Raw genomic sequence first — 13,207 nt, forward strand, 5'->3', positions numbered from 1 at the left:
GGGGATATCATGAAAATCGGACTTTTTCCCTGTTTAAGTGCTATAATTGGGTCCCCAATGCTTACCTAGTCCAAACCTAGAAAATGTGATAGAGATCAACCCAGTAACTTAGTTTTGGTAAACCATTTTCTGCAGCATGTGAAAAAACAGATAATTGAAATTTGGCTCCCCTTGTGATGTCAGAAGGGGATAATACCCCCCCTTAATCTACACTATCCAACCACAGCACTGCCATTTAGTGCAGAGATCAGCTCATTTGCATTTTAAATGACACACCCAATAACTGCAAATTTTTGCCCACACTTAAAAAGTGTCAATTTTAACATGTTATAATAAATTATCTATAAACTTTACATATGCACTCTGGGGACACCAAAGATTTATTTTACATTTTTAAAAAAGTCTTGTGAAATGTCCCCTTTAATAGTATAGATGATACTTGAGGAATGACATTATTATATGTGATTTTTTTTTGTTTTGCAGTAAGGAACATGGCGTTTCATGTCAGAAGAGCTTCAACAACACAATCACGATCTTCACCGTTTGCTCTACCAGAGTCCTGTTTACATTTAGTGCTGGATTTTTAGAATAGGAAGAGATTTATTTCGTATGAGGATGCGTTGTGCGCGTGCGTGTATGTGTACATTTATATGTATATCGAGTATGATGTTTACACACTGTACTCATTATATGGAAAGCATGTTCTTACTAAGTACTATAATCTTTTTACATTTTTGTATAACATAAAAAGTATGGAACCATTCGCTTGTAATCTGTGGTGTTCGGGTTTAAGGATTTGACAAAGTTTATTCGAAATGTAATCGAATGAGAAGATGCCAAGTTGTAAGTTAGGTGAAAGAAAAGGCCAAAAATATCTTTGCATATATAAGACTTTTTCATTATAACTGATCAGTAATCCAAGTTAGACATCCATTCGTGTCTATCAAGCTGTGAGGTTTACAGGATAATGTAGTTTTTGTGCTTTTCTAAATTTGTATCGATGAATCCACTACGGCAGAGACTTATTACTTATAATGCAAGAAATGAGCTTGCTTATGGTGATGTAAACATTTCGTGAAGTTATGTGAAGTGCTATTCTGGCTTTACACTTTGGAGTATTAACGGTTAAATGTTCGCGTGCGTGTGCTGTTTTATTGGCTTGTACTTAACACCGAAAAACTGACGAGAGGAAAAACTTATCAAGGGTTTTGTTATTTTCAAATGTCTGTTGCTTATAAATAACCACTCATATGTTTTAGACAAATGCAATTACAATCATTTTAATGGAAAAGAATGTAACATATCTCATACTGTATTGTATGATATATATATATCTGCTATATATACTGTCTGGATCTATACTGCATCAGAACACTCATTCTGTAAAACACAAATCCAGATTTAGTTTTTCTTTTTTTCTCAAATCCATGAATTGTGTGAAATTTACTTTTTTTCTTGAATATTTATGTGCATTATCTAACATAACTGTATCTCATTTTAATCTGCATTTACTCCCTGAGAATTTTTAAACGATTAGTTGTTAATAGTTGCATGACTGTTTATTATTAGATAAGTGTAGGATCAAAACATGAATCACTTTTTCTTATTGCGACATGCCAAACCCACTTTTAAAGATTTGCTTAAATGAAAACGTGATTTATCTTTAGTTAAATGTTATATATTAACTACTGTACATTTAAATGGAAATTTCCACACACATACAGTAAAGAATCAGAGTATACAAAAACATGGAGATATCACACAATATGTACCATTATACAGTATAACCAGGTGAAATTGGTCCAGTCGTCCTTTCTTAGTTTTTTTTTTTTTTGGACTAGGGTTATAATACATCTACATAAAAGGGGAGATTTATTGATAGGTTTCAAAATATTTCAAAATGTCTAATAAAATGTGTGATTTCTGCAAAATATTTGTGTTGTCATTTATTTAAGGCCTGAAATGAAAAGTCTTTAGTTGCTATTCAGAAGTGCGTTGCATTAGCGAATATACATGTCAGTATCTCGAACTCATTTTAAAGGTGAATTTAAATGAAATGTGTTCTCAGTTTGTAACACCACAGAAAAATATGTTATATTAACCACCCAGCCCAATTTAAATGATTAAAAAACACCAAATAAGTTATCAAAATCTTGGAAATTGCAGGATTCTCTGCTCTTAAATGCTGGGGGCGTTTCTGCTTTGCGGCCTAAAGCCACACCCACTCATGTGAAAGTCGCAATCGCTCAACTTTCAAATACCATTGGAACCTGAACGGTGTCCGTTTGGGACTTTATTTTCAGGGGCGCATGATGCAAAGTTTGTCACAACATGTATTTAGCCCATCATGTGTGTGGCTCGTCGTGTCAAAATGTGTGTTCGGCATGCCATGTCAACTTATGTGCATCATGCGTGATGTCAAAATACGAGCCTGCTGCAAGACTCTTTGAAGGGGGTTATGATACACTGCAAAAAATTACTTAGTATTCTTGTCTTGTTTTCAGTAAAAATATCTAAAAACTCCCAAATTAAGATGCATCTTCTTGATTGAGCAAAATGACCCAAGAAAACAAGTCCAGTTTCCAGACAAAAAATATATTTTTGTGCATAAAACAAGCAAAAAAAAAAAAAATCTGCCAAGAAAATTTTTCTTTAAATAAGTTTTTCTTTTTTCACAAACACTTAATTCAAGAAAATTTGGCTTATTCCATTGGCTGATGTTTATGCTTGTTTTAAGCACAAATTCGCTTTAATTTTTTCATTTTTGTCTAAAAACTAGACTTATTTTCCTAGGTCCCTTTGCTCATCAAGAAAAAGCATTTAAGAATTTTTAGATATTTTTACTGAAACCAAACAAAAATGCTAAGTAAGACACTGCAAAAAAATAATTTTCAAGAAAAAATGTTCTTAGTATTTTTGTCTTGTTTTCAGTGAAAATATCTAAAAATTCTTAAATTAAAGGAAAAATATAAACTTTAAGTAAATTAGTGCATAAAACAAGCAAAAAATTAGCTTGAAAAAAAGAAAATTTTTCTTGAAATATGTTAACTTTTTTCATAAACACTTATTCAAGAAAATTTATTCCATTGGCAGATTTATTTGCTTGTTTTAAGAGCAAATTCACTTAAACATTATAATTTTTGTCTAAAAACTAAACTTATTTTCTTAGGTCATTTTGCTCATCAAGAAGATACATCTTTATTTTAGAATTTGTAGATATTTTACTGAAAACAAAACAAAAATACTAAGAAAGAAAGTTTTCTTTTTCAGAGAAAAAAAATCTTAATATTTTTGTCTTGTTTTCAGTAAAAATATCTAAAAATTCTAAAATTAAGATGCTTTTTCTTGATGAGCAAATAGACCCAAGAAAATAATTCTAGTTTTTAGACCAAAAATATCTAACTTAAGTGATTTTGTGCATAAAACAAGCAAAAATATCTGCCAGTGGGGTAAGCAAAAAAATCTTGAACATTTTTCTTAAACATTAATTCAAGAAAAATTTGCTTACCCCATTGGCAGATTTTTTGCTTGTTTTATGCACAAAATCACTTAAATTGTATATTTTTGGTCTAAAAACTAGACTAGACTCTTGGGTTGTTTTGCTCTTCAAGACAAAGCATCTTAATTTAAGAACTTTTAGATATTTTTACTGAAAACAAGACAAAAATACTAAGATTTTTTTCTTGAAAATCTTTTTTTGCAGTGTAAAATACTTGTTTTATCTCATGTGTAAACAGAGTTTAGTGTTAAGTGAATGTTTTTTGTGAACGTGATCTTTTATCATAAACCCTTTTGACGTGTATCCAGCATGCATTTATTTTGACACAAGACGCATGGTGCACATGGTTCACGACGCAACGAACACATATTTTAAATTCGCACTTTTTGGACAAGAAGTCACCGGCCCCCATTGAACTTGAATGAATCATCGTGATTTTGTTAGGGGTGGGACCATGCTCGGTGGCTCCAGTGTGTCATCAGGCCACCGTTTTAGCCCCGCCCAAATAATCCTGAACATAAAAAAGTGGAAAAACTGTTTTTAACTTTGCAACATGTTTCAGCAATACATTTATGACTTTACACCGACGTTAAAGTAAAACCTCAACCTAAGATAAGAATAACACGTGGTCTCAAAGCAAACAATAAAGAATCACAACCCACAAAATCTCAGTTGTGCGTTCATGAAGTCTTTCATTTGTATTTATGCCAACATATAGCTGAACCAAATCAAATTCATGTCAAGTTTTTTTGTGATGGTTTTTTCTTTGTCATTTCCACTGAAGACAGATGATCATTAACAGTCTTTATTATTCTTTATTTGCTTTTCACTTTGGATTGCAAAGTGAAATTTAAGTGGAGCCCAGGCAGACACGGTTGAATAATCAAACTTTAAAGTCTTCATGCTAGTAGTGACCACTACAGTACAAAGAAAGCTGATGGTTATTACAGACATAAATACACCCTTTACATGCATCAAAATATCAGCGGAGGTTCAGATTGAGTTTAATAAACTCATGGTGGGCTTTATTGCTACTAACAGCTAAATGTCTTAATTGTGCTTTAAAGAGTCGATGATATCTGCAAATGTTTCTTCATTTAGTGATCACGTTAACACAATCTCTTGTTTTCGATAACATTATGATTATAAATGCAAATGTAAACGAATTAATTTGTATTATTGCAATTCAAATTTGAATTATCCTGCATGCACATTTACTTTTTTTTAAGAAATGGGTCGTTGTGAGATTAACATTTTTTTATTTTACATCATTGCAGGGGTTAACTTTAAACAAAACTGCAAACATGTTCAATCACGTGGCCCTCACTGTTCTGAGTTTTATTGTAAGTGCCTGGAGGACCTTCAGAAATAAGGAGACAAAGCCAGTCACACTCACAAAAACAAAGAAAAATCAGCCATACTGGAAAAAGTGTCTCGGCACAAAACATAACAAACAATAAACTTTAAAAACATTGTCAAAAAATAAAATCCATTCATTACAGTGAGTTTTAAATAAACATGTTTGCAAGAGAGGAAATCTGCGACACACACACACATACTGCAGGTTATGTGGAGTTGATTATGAAATATTTCACTATGAATTTCTACAATAAATGCGTTTGATGATGAGCGCAAATAAACGATTTCATAATAAATTCTCAACATTCAGAAGCATTCTGGGATTATGAAGGAGGACTACAGCATGACAGCATCATTTAGCTTGTATAAATAGTCAGTTATTTTAGATATCTGGTTATCACACTTAACTTAGGTTATAAACTTACATGCCCAAAAGCAGTCTGATATCGTACAATATTTTATCTTGGCCTTTTTTTAGCAAATTATCAGACGTGTTTCAATTACAGCAGTCGATGGCGCAGCCGCACCGCAGTTAAAGAGACAGTGGAGTATACGGTACTGTACTGTACTTTTATAGTTTCTGTTGTTCACGCACACACACACACACACACATTGTCCATTACAGTATATACAAATGTCTTCATACCTTCAGTGGTTTGAGAATGAGGTCAGCATCCACGTTGATTTTTCATTGTTCACTGCAACCGAAATAACGCGAGGAGTTTGTTTCATATAATTCAATCGATCTGATGCTATCTTTGGTCACAAAATGATCAAATGAACCGGAGACAAAGACACTTAAAAAATACACAAAGATAAAAAACAATGAACAACCAAATCAGTGGTTTTCTCTTTCTCTCTGGGTTTACACGCATACATTTGAAAAGGTTTTCAACGGACACCGGCCACAACCAAACCACCCGCTGATGATGAAAACTTATTCTGGATCGTCCGTCTGTCCTGCGTCTGAGTCTTGTGCTTCATCGGGTTGGTCTGTGATCTCAGGGGTGCAGTAGCGCTGAAGCAGTTGATGCAGATGTTGGTGCAGATCATCGGGTCGCAGGGTGTCCGGAGTGTCTTCCAGTCGTTCCAGATGAGTTTGTTTGGCTTGGCCGTCCCTCACTACCGTTCGTTTCTGAGTGCGCGTCTTATGCATGCGGGTCCTGTGAAACGAACATATGAGGGTCATAGAGACTTTTCTGAAGATCTCTAACATTGCTAAAGTTTTTAAAGTAAATCCTCCAGTCACATCCAAGCAAGCAATTTTGCGTTTAGATAGTGGTCCAAACCCAGCCGTCAAGGCTTAAACAAGGCAAAATTTGGGAAAATTGAATAGACATCTAACCCCAAAATAAATTAAATAAAATAAATACATAAATGATCACTGTTGACTTTGCTTACATATTTTGGCAAAAAACACATGTAACCAAATTCAAGATTAGGGATCAAGGTTAGTTTAAAGGAATAGTCCACTTTCATAAAAAAATCCAAGATGTTTATGTCTTTCTTTGTTTAGTCGAGAAGAAATTTAATTCCAGGATTTTCCTTCATATAGTGGACTTTAGTGGACCTAAACAATTTACAGTTTCAGTGCAGCTTCAAAGACGATCCCAGCCGAGGCATAAGGGTCTTATCTACCAAAACCATTGTCATTTTTGCCAAAATAAGTAAATAAATAAGCACTTTTAAACCACAACTTCTCGTCTTGCTCTAGCTATGTGATGCGCCAGCGCAACCTTACGTATTACGTAATCACATCGAAAGGTCACGCGTTACATATGTGAAACTCACATTTGCGGACCATTTTAAACAATAAACTGACAGAAAGACATTAATTAGTATCATTCCACCATCAGAGCGCTCCTCTTTCTCCACACTTGTAAACACTGGAGCGGTAGTTTTACATACGTCACGCGTGACTTTTCTATGTAATTGCGTGATACGTGGGGTCGCGCTGGCGCATCACATGGCTAGTGCAAGACGAGAAGTTGTGGTTGAAAAGTACTTTTTTTATGAAAATGACAATCGTTTCACTAGATAAGACCCTTATGTCTAGGTTGGGATCGTTTAGAGACCTTTGTACACTGAAAAAAATGATTCATTGAATTTAATAAATTTTTTATGGTAAGTAGTTGCAATCAATTTAATTAAGCTACATTTAAACAAAAGTTTTATATTTTATTTTACTAATCTTTTTTGTTTAAATGTAGCTTAAATAAATTGATTGCAACCACTTACCTTAAAAAAATTGATTAAATTCAATGAATCATTTTTTTCAGTGTAGCTGCATTGAAACTGTAAACTGTTGAGGTCCACTAAAATCTACTAGGGCTGTGACAGATCACAAATCTCACAGTTCGGATCACATTATGTTTTTTGAGGCACGGATCGGATAATTTTTCGGATCAGCAAAAAAAAGGGTGGGGAAAAATCTAATAACAAATAAAGAAATTAACATTTATAAAAAAGAAAAAAGTTGCACATTAAGTAAGGTCTAAAATTAGCATTAGGTACAGAAATTGAATTAAATGAATCATAACACTGTCTTTATTGTATGAATTAAATATAATTATTATTTTTTTAGAGCTACAGAAGTGATTTTATCTGTTGTTTTGGGTTGTTTAATTAACATTAATGACACAGTTTAATTGAGGTTACTGTCTCTTTAAGGACAAATAAGCACAGACTGGTCTGGTTTCGGACTCTATAACTCACTTAAGACATAAACAAATGTTTTTATTAGAAAAAGAATACTGTGAGATCATTGTGTATGTATGTGCCCTGAAAAGAACAGAAAGATTTTATGTTGGCTTACTTTTTGAAGTATATGTATGTGCACTACTGAGGGCACTTAAACGCGTGCACACACACACAGGCAGGCGGAGGGCAAATTCCAAACGGCGCTTCAGGAAGAAGATGCAGCATAAACAGTGGATTCACATAAAAACTTTACATTGTTTTTCATTGCTCTATTCAGCAAATGTATGTGGCGCAACTCTCTATAGTTTACATAGGGATGATTACATTCTGGAGCTGGACCGGACACATTTAACCGCATGTGCGTACAGAAAACTGCTCACTTTAGCACCTTTTTGCGGTTAAATGGTTTTAAATCACTTGAATGTTAACATTTGCAAGCCTTAGAAACACGTGCAAATGATAAACTTTCACTATTTAAATTTGCATATTAATCCGTGAATCGCATGCAAGCCAAACGGCAGGTCGTGATCCGACAACTGCGATCTTACACAGCACTAAAATCCACTATATGGAGAAAAATCCTGAAATGTTTTCCTCAAAAAACTTTATTTCGACTAAACAAAGAAAGACCGAAACAACTTGCATGACATGTTTTTATGAAAGTGGAGTAATCCTTCAAGTTTATCCTAGAATGACGGCTTATTGCTTGCTGGGAAATTAGCAGATCAGCAATATATTGGTTAAAATAAACAAGTTTTTACATTGTTCATGAAAAAGGTGTTGTTTAATTTGTGGGATTATACAACCTTCTGTATCAACTGTTCATGGAAATCCTTCTTTTGTAAATTATAGCTTTGAATCTTATCCATTTACATAAGAAGGATTTATGAACAGAAGGAACTGAGAGTTTCAGGACCCATAATGTTAGTAAGAACACACAACCCAAGCTCATTTCAATCTCACTTCAATGTTTTGTTTTATACACACACACACACACACACACACACACACATTTTAGATTGGCAGTGTATTGTGAATGCAACATACTTGTCCACCTGTATTACTGTGTTGTCCTGGATATAAGACGAACCTGATTATAAGACGACAAGCCCTTATCAAAGTGTACCTTTTGGAAAATATTATTTTTTTAAGACCAACTCTTGTTTTGTTTTTTTTTTTATAAAGAAAATGCTTTAATTTGAAATACTTTTCATTAGTCAAAGGGGATCACTTTGGCTTCCCACATTCTTTAATACTTTTTATATAGCATAGAGTAACATATTAAATCCAGATGGACTGCAGGTTTAATAACAATTAGCGTAGGCTGTCCATCTTATTGTGAAAAAATACTTAGCCTATTAATATTTTATAAACAGTAGACATCTGCCTTACTGTAAACTGTAGTTTACCAGGTTGCTTTAGTCTAGGTGAAACTTGTTTACCCACCTACCACAGTACAGTATGATTGTACGGAAGCAGAGAGAGGACATGTGATATTATTATTTTTGCTTGCTTGTTTTCTCTTGATCATGACCTAATTTCTTGTGATCGTTACATAACAGAGGTTATCTCGTGATCACAGTTTAATTTTCTGGTGATCTCGAGATAACAAAAAGTTGTTTTCTCATTATGCTGACATAATCCAAATCTCATGACGAAATTTCTTCTCCCTAATATTTAGTGTATTTTGAAGTGGACTGCTGATGCATATAAGTCAATAATTGCCCACGATTGACTAAATAAATTTAAAAAGTTGGACGTCGACATTTGTGAATATAGGGACAAATTTATATAAAGTTATATTGTACATGATTCTATCTTGAATAGCATTTAACCGTTTATTTTAATAAATATCAAAAATCTGCATTATAGCTGATAACCACATGAACACTATAGAGTTGGTTTTGTGACTTTGTTAACTGTAAATCATTCCATATAAATGTTGTTTAAAGTAAAAAATGCAGGTGTACCTTTATAGTTGGTGCCTAAATTCACAACTATCAAAATAGATTACTGACAAATCTATTTCAGCTTGAACGAATCACTGATCCAAGTAAAATCTCATTTGTTCACCCATGCTAATTTTGCTAAATATGCTTTTGCTGTCTACAAACAAAACAACACGTTCCATCGTGTACACTCAAAAACATCACAAGAATACAACTTTTCTTTTGTTTTGTTGAGTTCACGAGAAAATGAAATCGTGATCACAAGAAAACAAACAAGCAAAATAATAATAATAGTGCACGACCTCTCTCAGCTTCCGTATGATTGACATCGTCTAGAGCTCAAATATAAGACGACATTATTTACTAGAGGTAGACCGATTAATCGGTTTTGCCGATTAATCGGCACCGACAGTTCATTGGTGGAACAATCGGCTATCGGCAAAAATCAATGCGATAGTTTTTCCGAATTGCTTCATATCATTAAAACATTTTGTTGACTAGATGCCGCATTAGCAGAGAAACAACAGCAGGACCCCAAGTTTGTCGTCAAGGCTGACACAACGTTAATATTAGTAGTACCTCAAACAAAAATACACACAGATAAATCCAACTCAAATGTTTCATGTCATGATTATCACCACCCACTGGCATTAGTTTATATCCAGCTGGTTACTTTTATTTATGATTTAGCCGGCTAAGCTGCATATTTTAAGTTTCGATTTTAAAAACTATTAGTCGATTAATCGGTTATCGGCAAGTACGAACCAACCTAGTAATAGACCCCTTAATCACCCACGTCACTGTGACGTCACTGGTCTAGCTGGAGGCCAAAAATAATTAGCAACTCATAGACGGTTCGCTAAAAGTTTGAGTTTTTGACTTTAAAATGTCATCTTGCTGTGTTTTTGGCTGCCAGATTAGAAGGAACAGCACTTTTGGTTCAAAAATAAAGTTTTACCGGATCCCGGCAGACATTTCTTCACAGAAATCAAGAAGACAGTTGTGGTTGAATGCAATACGGCGCACAGACTAGACGGAGACGATCATAAATAATGCTCGTGTTTGCAGTGCACACTTCATATCAGGTAAAATAATGTATGCATTTGTACTAGTGTGTTGGTTTTATTTAGTACAAATCAGCAAGTTTCTGTTTTATAGGTGAAAAGTCGCCAACCGCGCTATTGTTTAGCTTAAATGTTAAACAAACATACAGCGAAAGATGTGTGTGCCATCGTTTGAATGGTCTCTTAAAATAATCCACATTGTCAATCATAGTTAGCCCAGCGATAGGTCACATTAGACAGTAAGCCTAGACAAAATTACCCAAACCACCTGTAAGTAATTATATGTTGTCTAGGAAATATCCAAAACCTGGTTAAAATTTACAAAAATAGCTGTCACGGTCCCGCTGAATCAGTGACTGTACATATTCGGACACGTCCAAAACTGATTCTGCATCCATGTTTAATAAATCCCTCCTAAAACGTGCTATCTTAAGCTTGTCAACATTTCCTCTGCGGCTCTTTTTGCCTCCAGCTAAGCCCCGCCCACACAAATACGTCACAATGTTTACCAACTGTAAAAGGGTCTATAGGTATCGGTAAAATCCACTATCGGTCAACCTCTATTATTTACTGAGAGGCATTTCCTTGAAAAAAAATGTTGTCTTATATTTGGGACAATATGGTACGTAAGCATGTAAGATATTATTTGCATTTTTATTCAAAAACTTGGTGCATTTTGGCCTTTTTAAAAAACACCATTCTCTTAACCAATAACACATCTAATGGACATGCCAGTGTGTCCAGACCTTCTGACCACAGATCCGTCCTCTTTCACCACCTCTCTTTCTACTAAATGAGGCACGAGCACCTTTCCAAAACCTACAAAACTCAAAGCCTAAACAACATATGACAGAGAGATTAAGAAGAGACCCAAATATGAAACTATACTGCATGAACTAAATTCCCTGTACATTTAAAACGGTCCTTTTCAAAGTCGTCTTTGGCTGAAGGGAGATCTAAAGACAGCGAGGGATCTCCAATGTGTTTCTCCATCCGTTCTCCTTGCACGACCGTGGTTTTGACGACTTTGCTGACTTTTCGACCTTGAACCGGCTCTTCCTCAAACGCCGTCGCTCCACCATATGCAAAAGGTTCAGAGAAAGTCACCTGAAACGCATCGATATGAGATGGGACAAGAATTAACTCAACTTTTTAAAAAAATTGCCAGCATTTTTATGATTTTTACAAAAGTTTAATGCCTTCCAGAAAATGTTCTTCTTTAAATTTATAAACATACAATATATCAAATGAAAGGACAGACTCTCTGCTTAAAAAAAAACATAATTTTACATTCATTTGTTCTTTTTTATCACCTTTCAAGTATGAGTAGGGTTCTTCAAAAATACAAAATTTTGAGCAAAAAGATTATATAATTGAGTTTTTGTGAAGGACTTTTGTTAGAAATCAGATTCAGAGCAATGATCAAAACATACACAGAGTTTTTACTGTTCTGCCTGAGTGGTTGCTTCCAGGTTTTATATGCAAGTTGGGTAAGTGCACCACCGGGTGGATAATAGCGGAAATATGGATTGCCTTAAAAACTCGTCATTGGCAGGAAAGCGTTTTTCCTTAAAGGAACACTAAATTTTTTTGAAAATATTCTCATTTTCCATCTTCCCTAGAGTTAACCTCTTATGAAACTGCAAAAAATTCCACATTTGTTCCTGAGACATTGCAAAATAAACGTGACACCCACACTTAGCCTTATAAGTCTTGAATGAGAAGTGAGAGTCAAACGAATGTCCGGTAGTGAACTAATTGTTTACAGTATTTATATACGTATTTATATACCGTATTTATAACATAATTTCGGTCAGAAACGTCAAGATTGTGAGGCGAACAAATCGTTTTGGATTAAAAGGCATGGATATTCCATTTCCTTGGACTTTTGGGGATTTATAACCAATTTGTTTTGTACAATTTCATCGAAGCGAATAAAGGGAAGATTTGGAAGGTAAGTGAATAACCTAAATCGGCGCCGCCCAGGTTCAGGTAACTAACAACTTGATTACAGTTTTATGACTTCTATAAATCATATTATGCTTTGTGTGTGCGCTTAATGGAATCCTGAGAGGCGAAGCTTTCAAACGAAGTGCCGCATGACCGTATATTTTGAAGATTTAATGCTTCAAAGTTATAATGACGTTTATGCAGCCTCACGTCCAAGAGAGGGGGTGTGCAGTGTACGGCACAGTGATCCTTATCAGGTTTAAGTCCTTGATTATTACGCCAAAATGAGAGTATAGTTCCAAGCCATATCTGTCTAGAAAATCACAACTTTTAATTTTACGTCGGTCTTAGTACGTAATGTAACTACAGAGTTTTAAATAGGAAAAATATTGAAACTCTTTGGTTATTTTTGAGCGCGATGCTAATGGTCTAATTAGATATAATGGGTTATGCTAAGATGTGCTAAAAGTGCTAGCGCCAGACCCAGGGATCAGCTGAATGGATTCCAAAACGGTAAAAATCTAAAGTTTAACTCTAGGGGAGCTAGAAAATGAACATATGTTCATAAAAAGTGTCCCTTTAATTGACGAGTGAACTCATCAATGGCGGGGAAAGAGTTAAGAGGCACTAGCTCCAATTTTTACTGAAAGTAAATTTGGTGAGTGTGTTTTTGAAAATGGCATAAC

At 34.5% G+C, this 13,207-nt stretch overlaps 2 protein-coding genes across 17 annotated transcripts in view; one reads left to right on the forward strand and one right to left on the reverse strand.

The window, feature by feature from the left end:
• The window catches only part of camk2d1 (calcium/calmodulin-dependent protein kinase (CaM kinase) II delta 1), a 77,104-nt gene extending 75,582 nt beyond the window's left edge, over positions 1-1,522 (forward strand). For all 5 annotated transcript variants that reach the window (XM_055216883.2, XM_055216888.2, XM_055216885.2 and 2 more), the window contains one exon: positions 484-1,522. The gene's annotated coding sequence lies outside the window, so the exon portion shown is untranslated. The remainder of the gene's footprint in view (positions 1-483) is intronic.
• A 3,216-nt stretch (positions 1,523-4,738) lies between these two features.
• The window catches only part of ank2b (ankyrin 2b, neuronal), a 153,922-nt gene continuing 145,453 nt past the window's right edge, over positions 4,739-13,207 (reverse strand). For all 12 annotated transcript variants that reach the window (XM_073859548.1, XM_073859546.1, XM_073859550.1 and 9 more), the window contains 3 exons: positions 11,495-11,678; positions 11,318-11,405; positions 4,739-6,021 (listed from right to left, as the gene is read on the reverse strand). In XM_073859548.1, the coding sequence (XP_073715649.1) occupies positions 5,796-6,021; positions 11,318-11,405; positions 11,495-11,678 (498 nt within the window). In that variant the 3' untranslated portion in view covers positions 4,739-5,795. The remainder of the gene's footprint in view (positions 6,022-11,317; positions 11,406-11,494; positions 11,679-13,207) is intronic.

Source organism: Misgurnus anguillicaudatus, chromosome 21 (assembly GCF_027580225.2).
Source record: "Misgurnus anguillicaudatus chromosome 21, ASM2758022v2, whole genome shotgun sequence".
In the NCBI taxonomy this organism is placed as follows: Eukaryota; Metazoa; Chordata; class Actinopteri; order Cypriniformes; family Cobitidae; genus Misgurnus; species Misgurnus anguillicaudatus.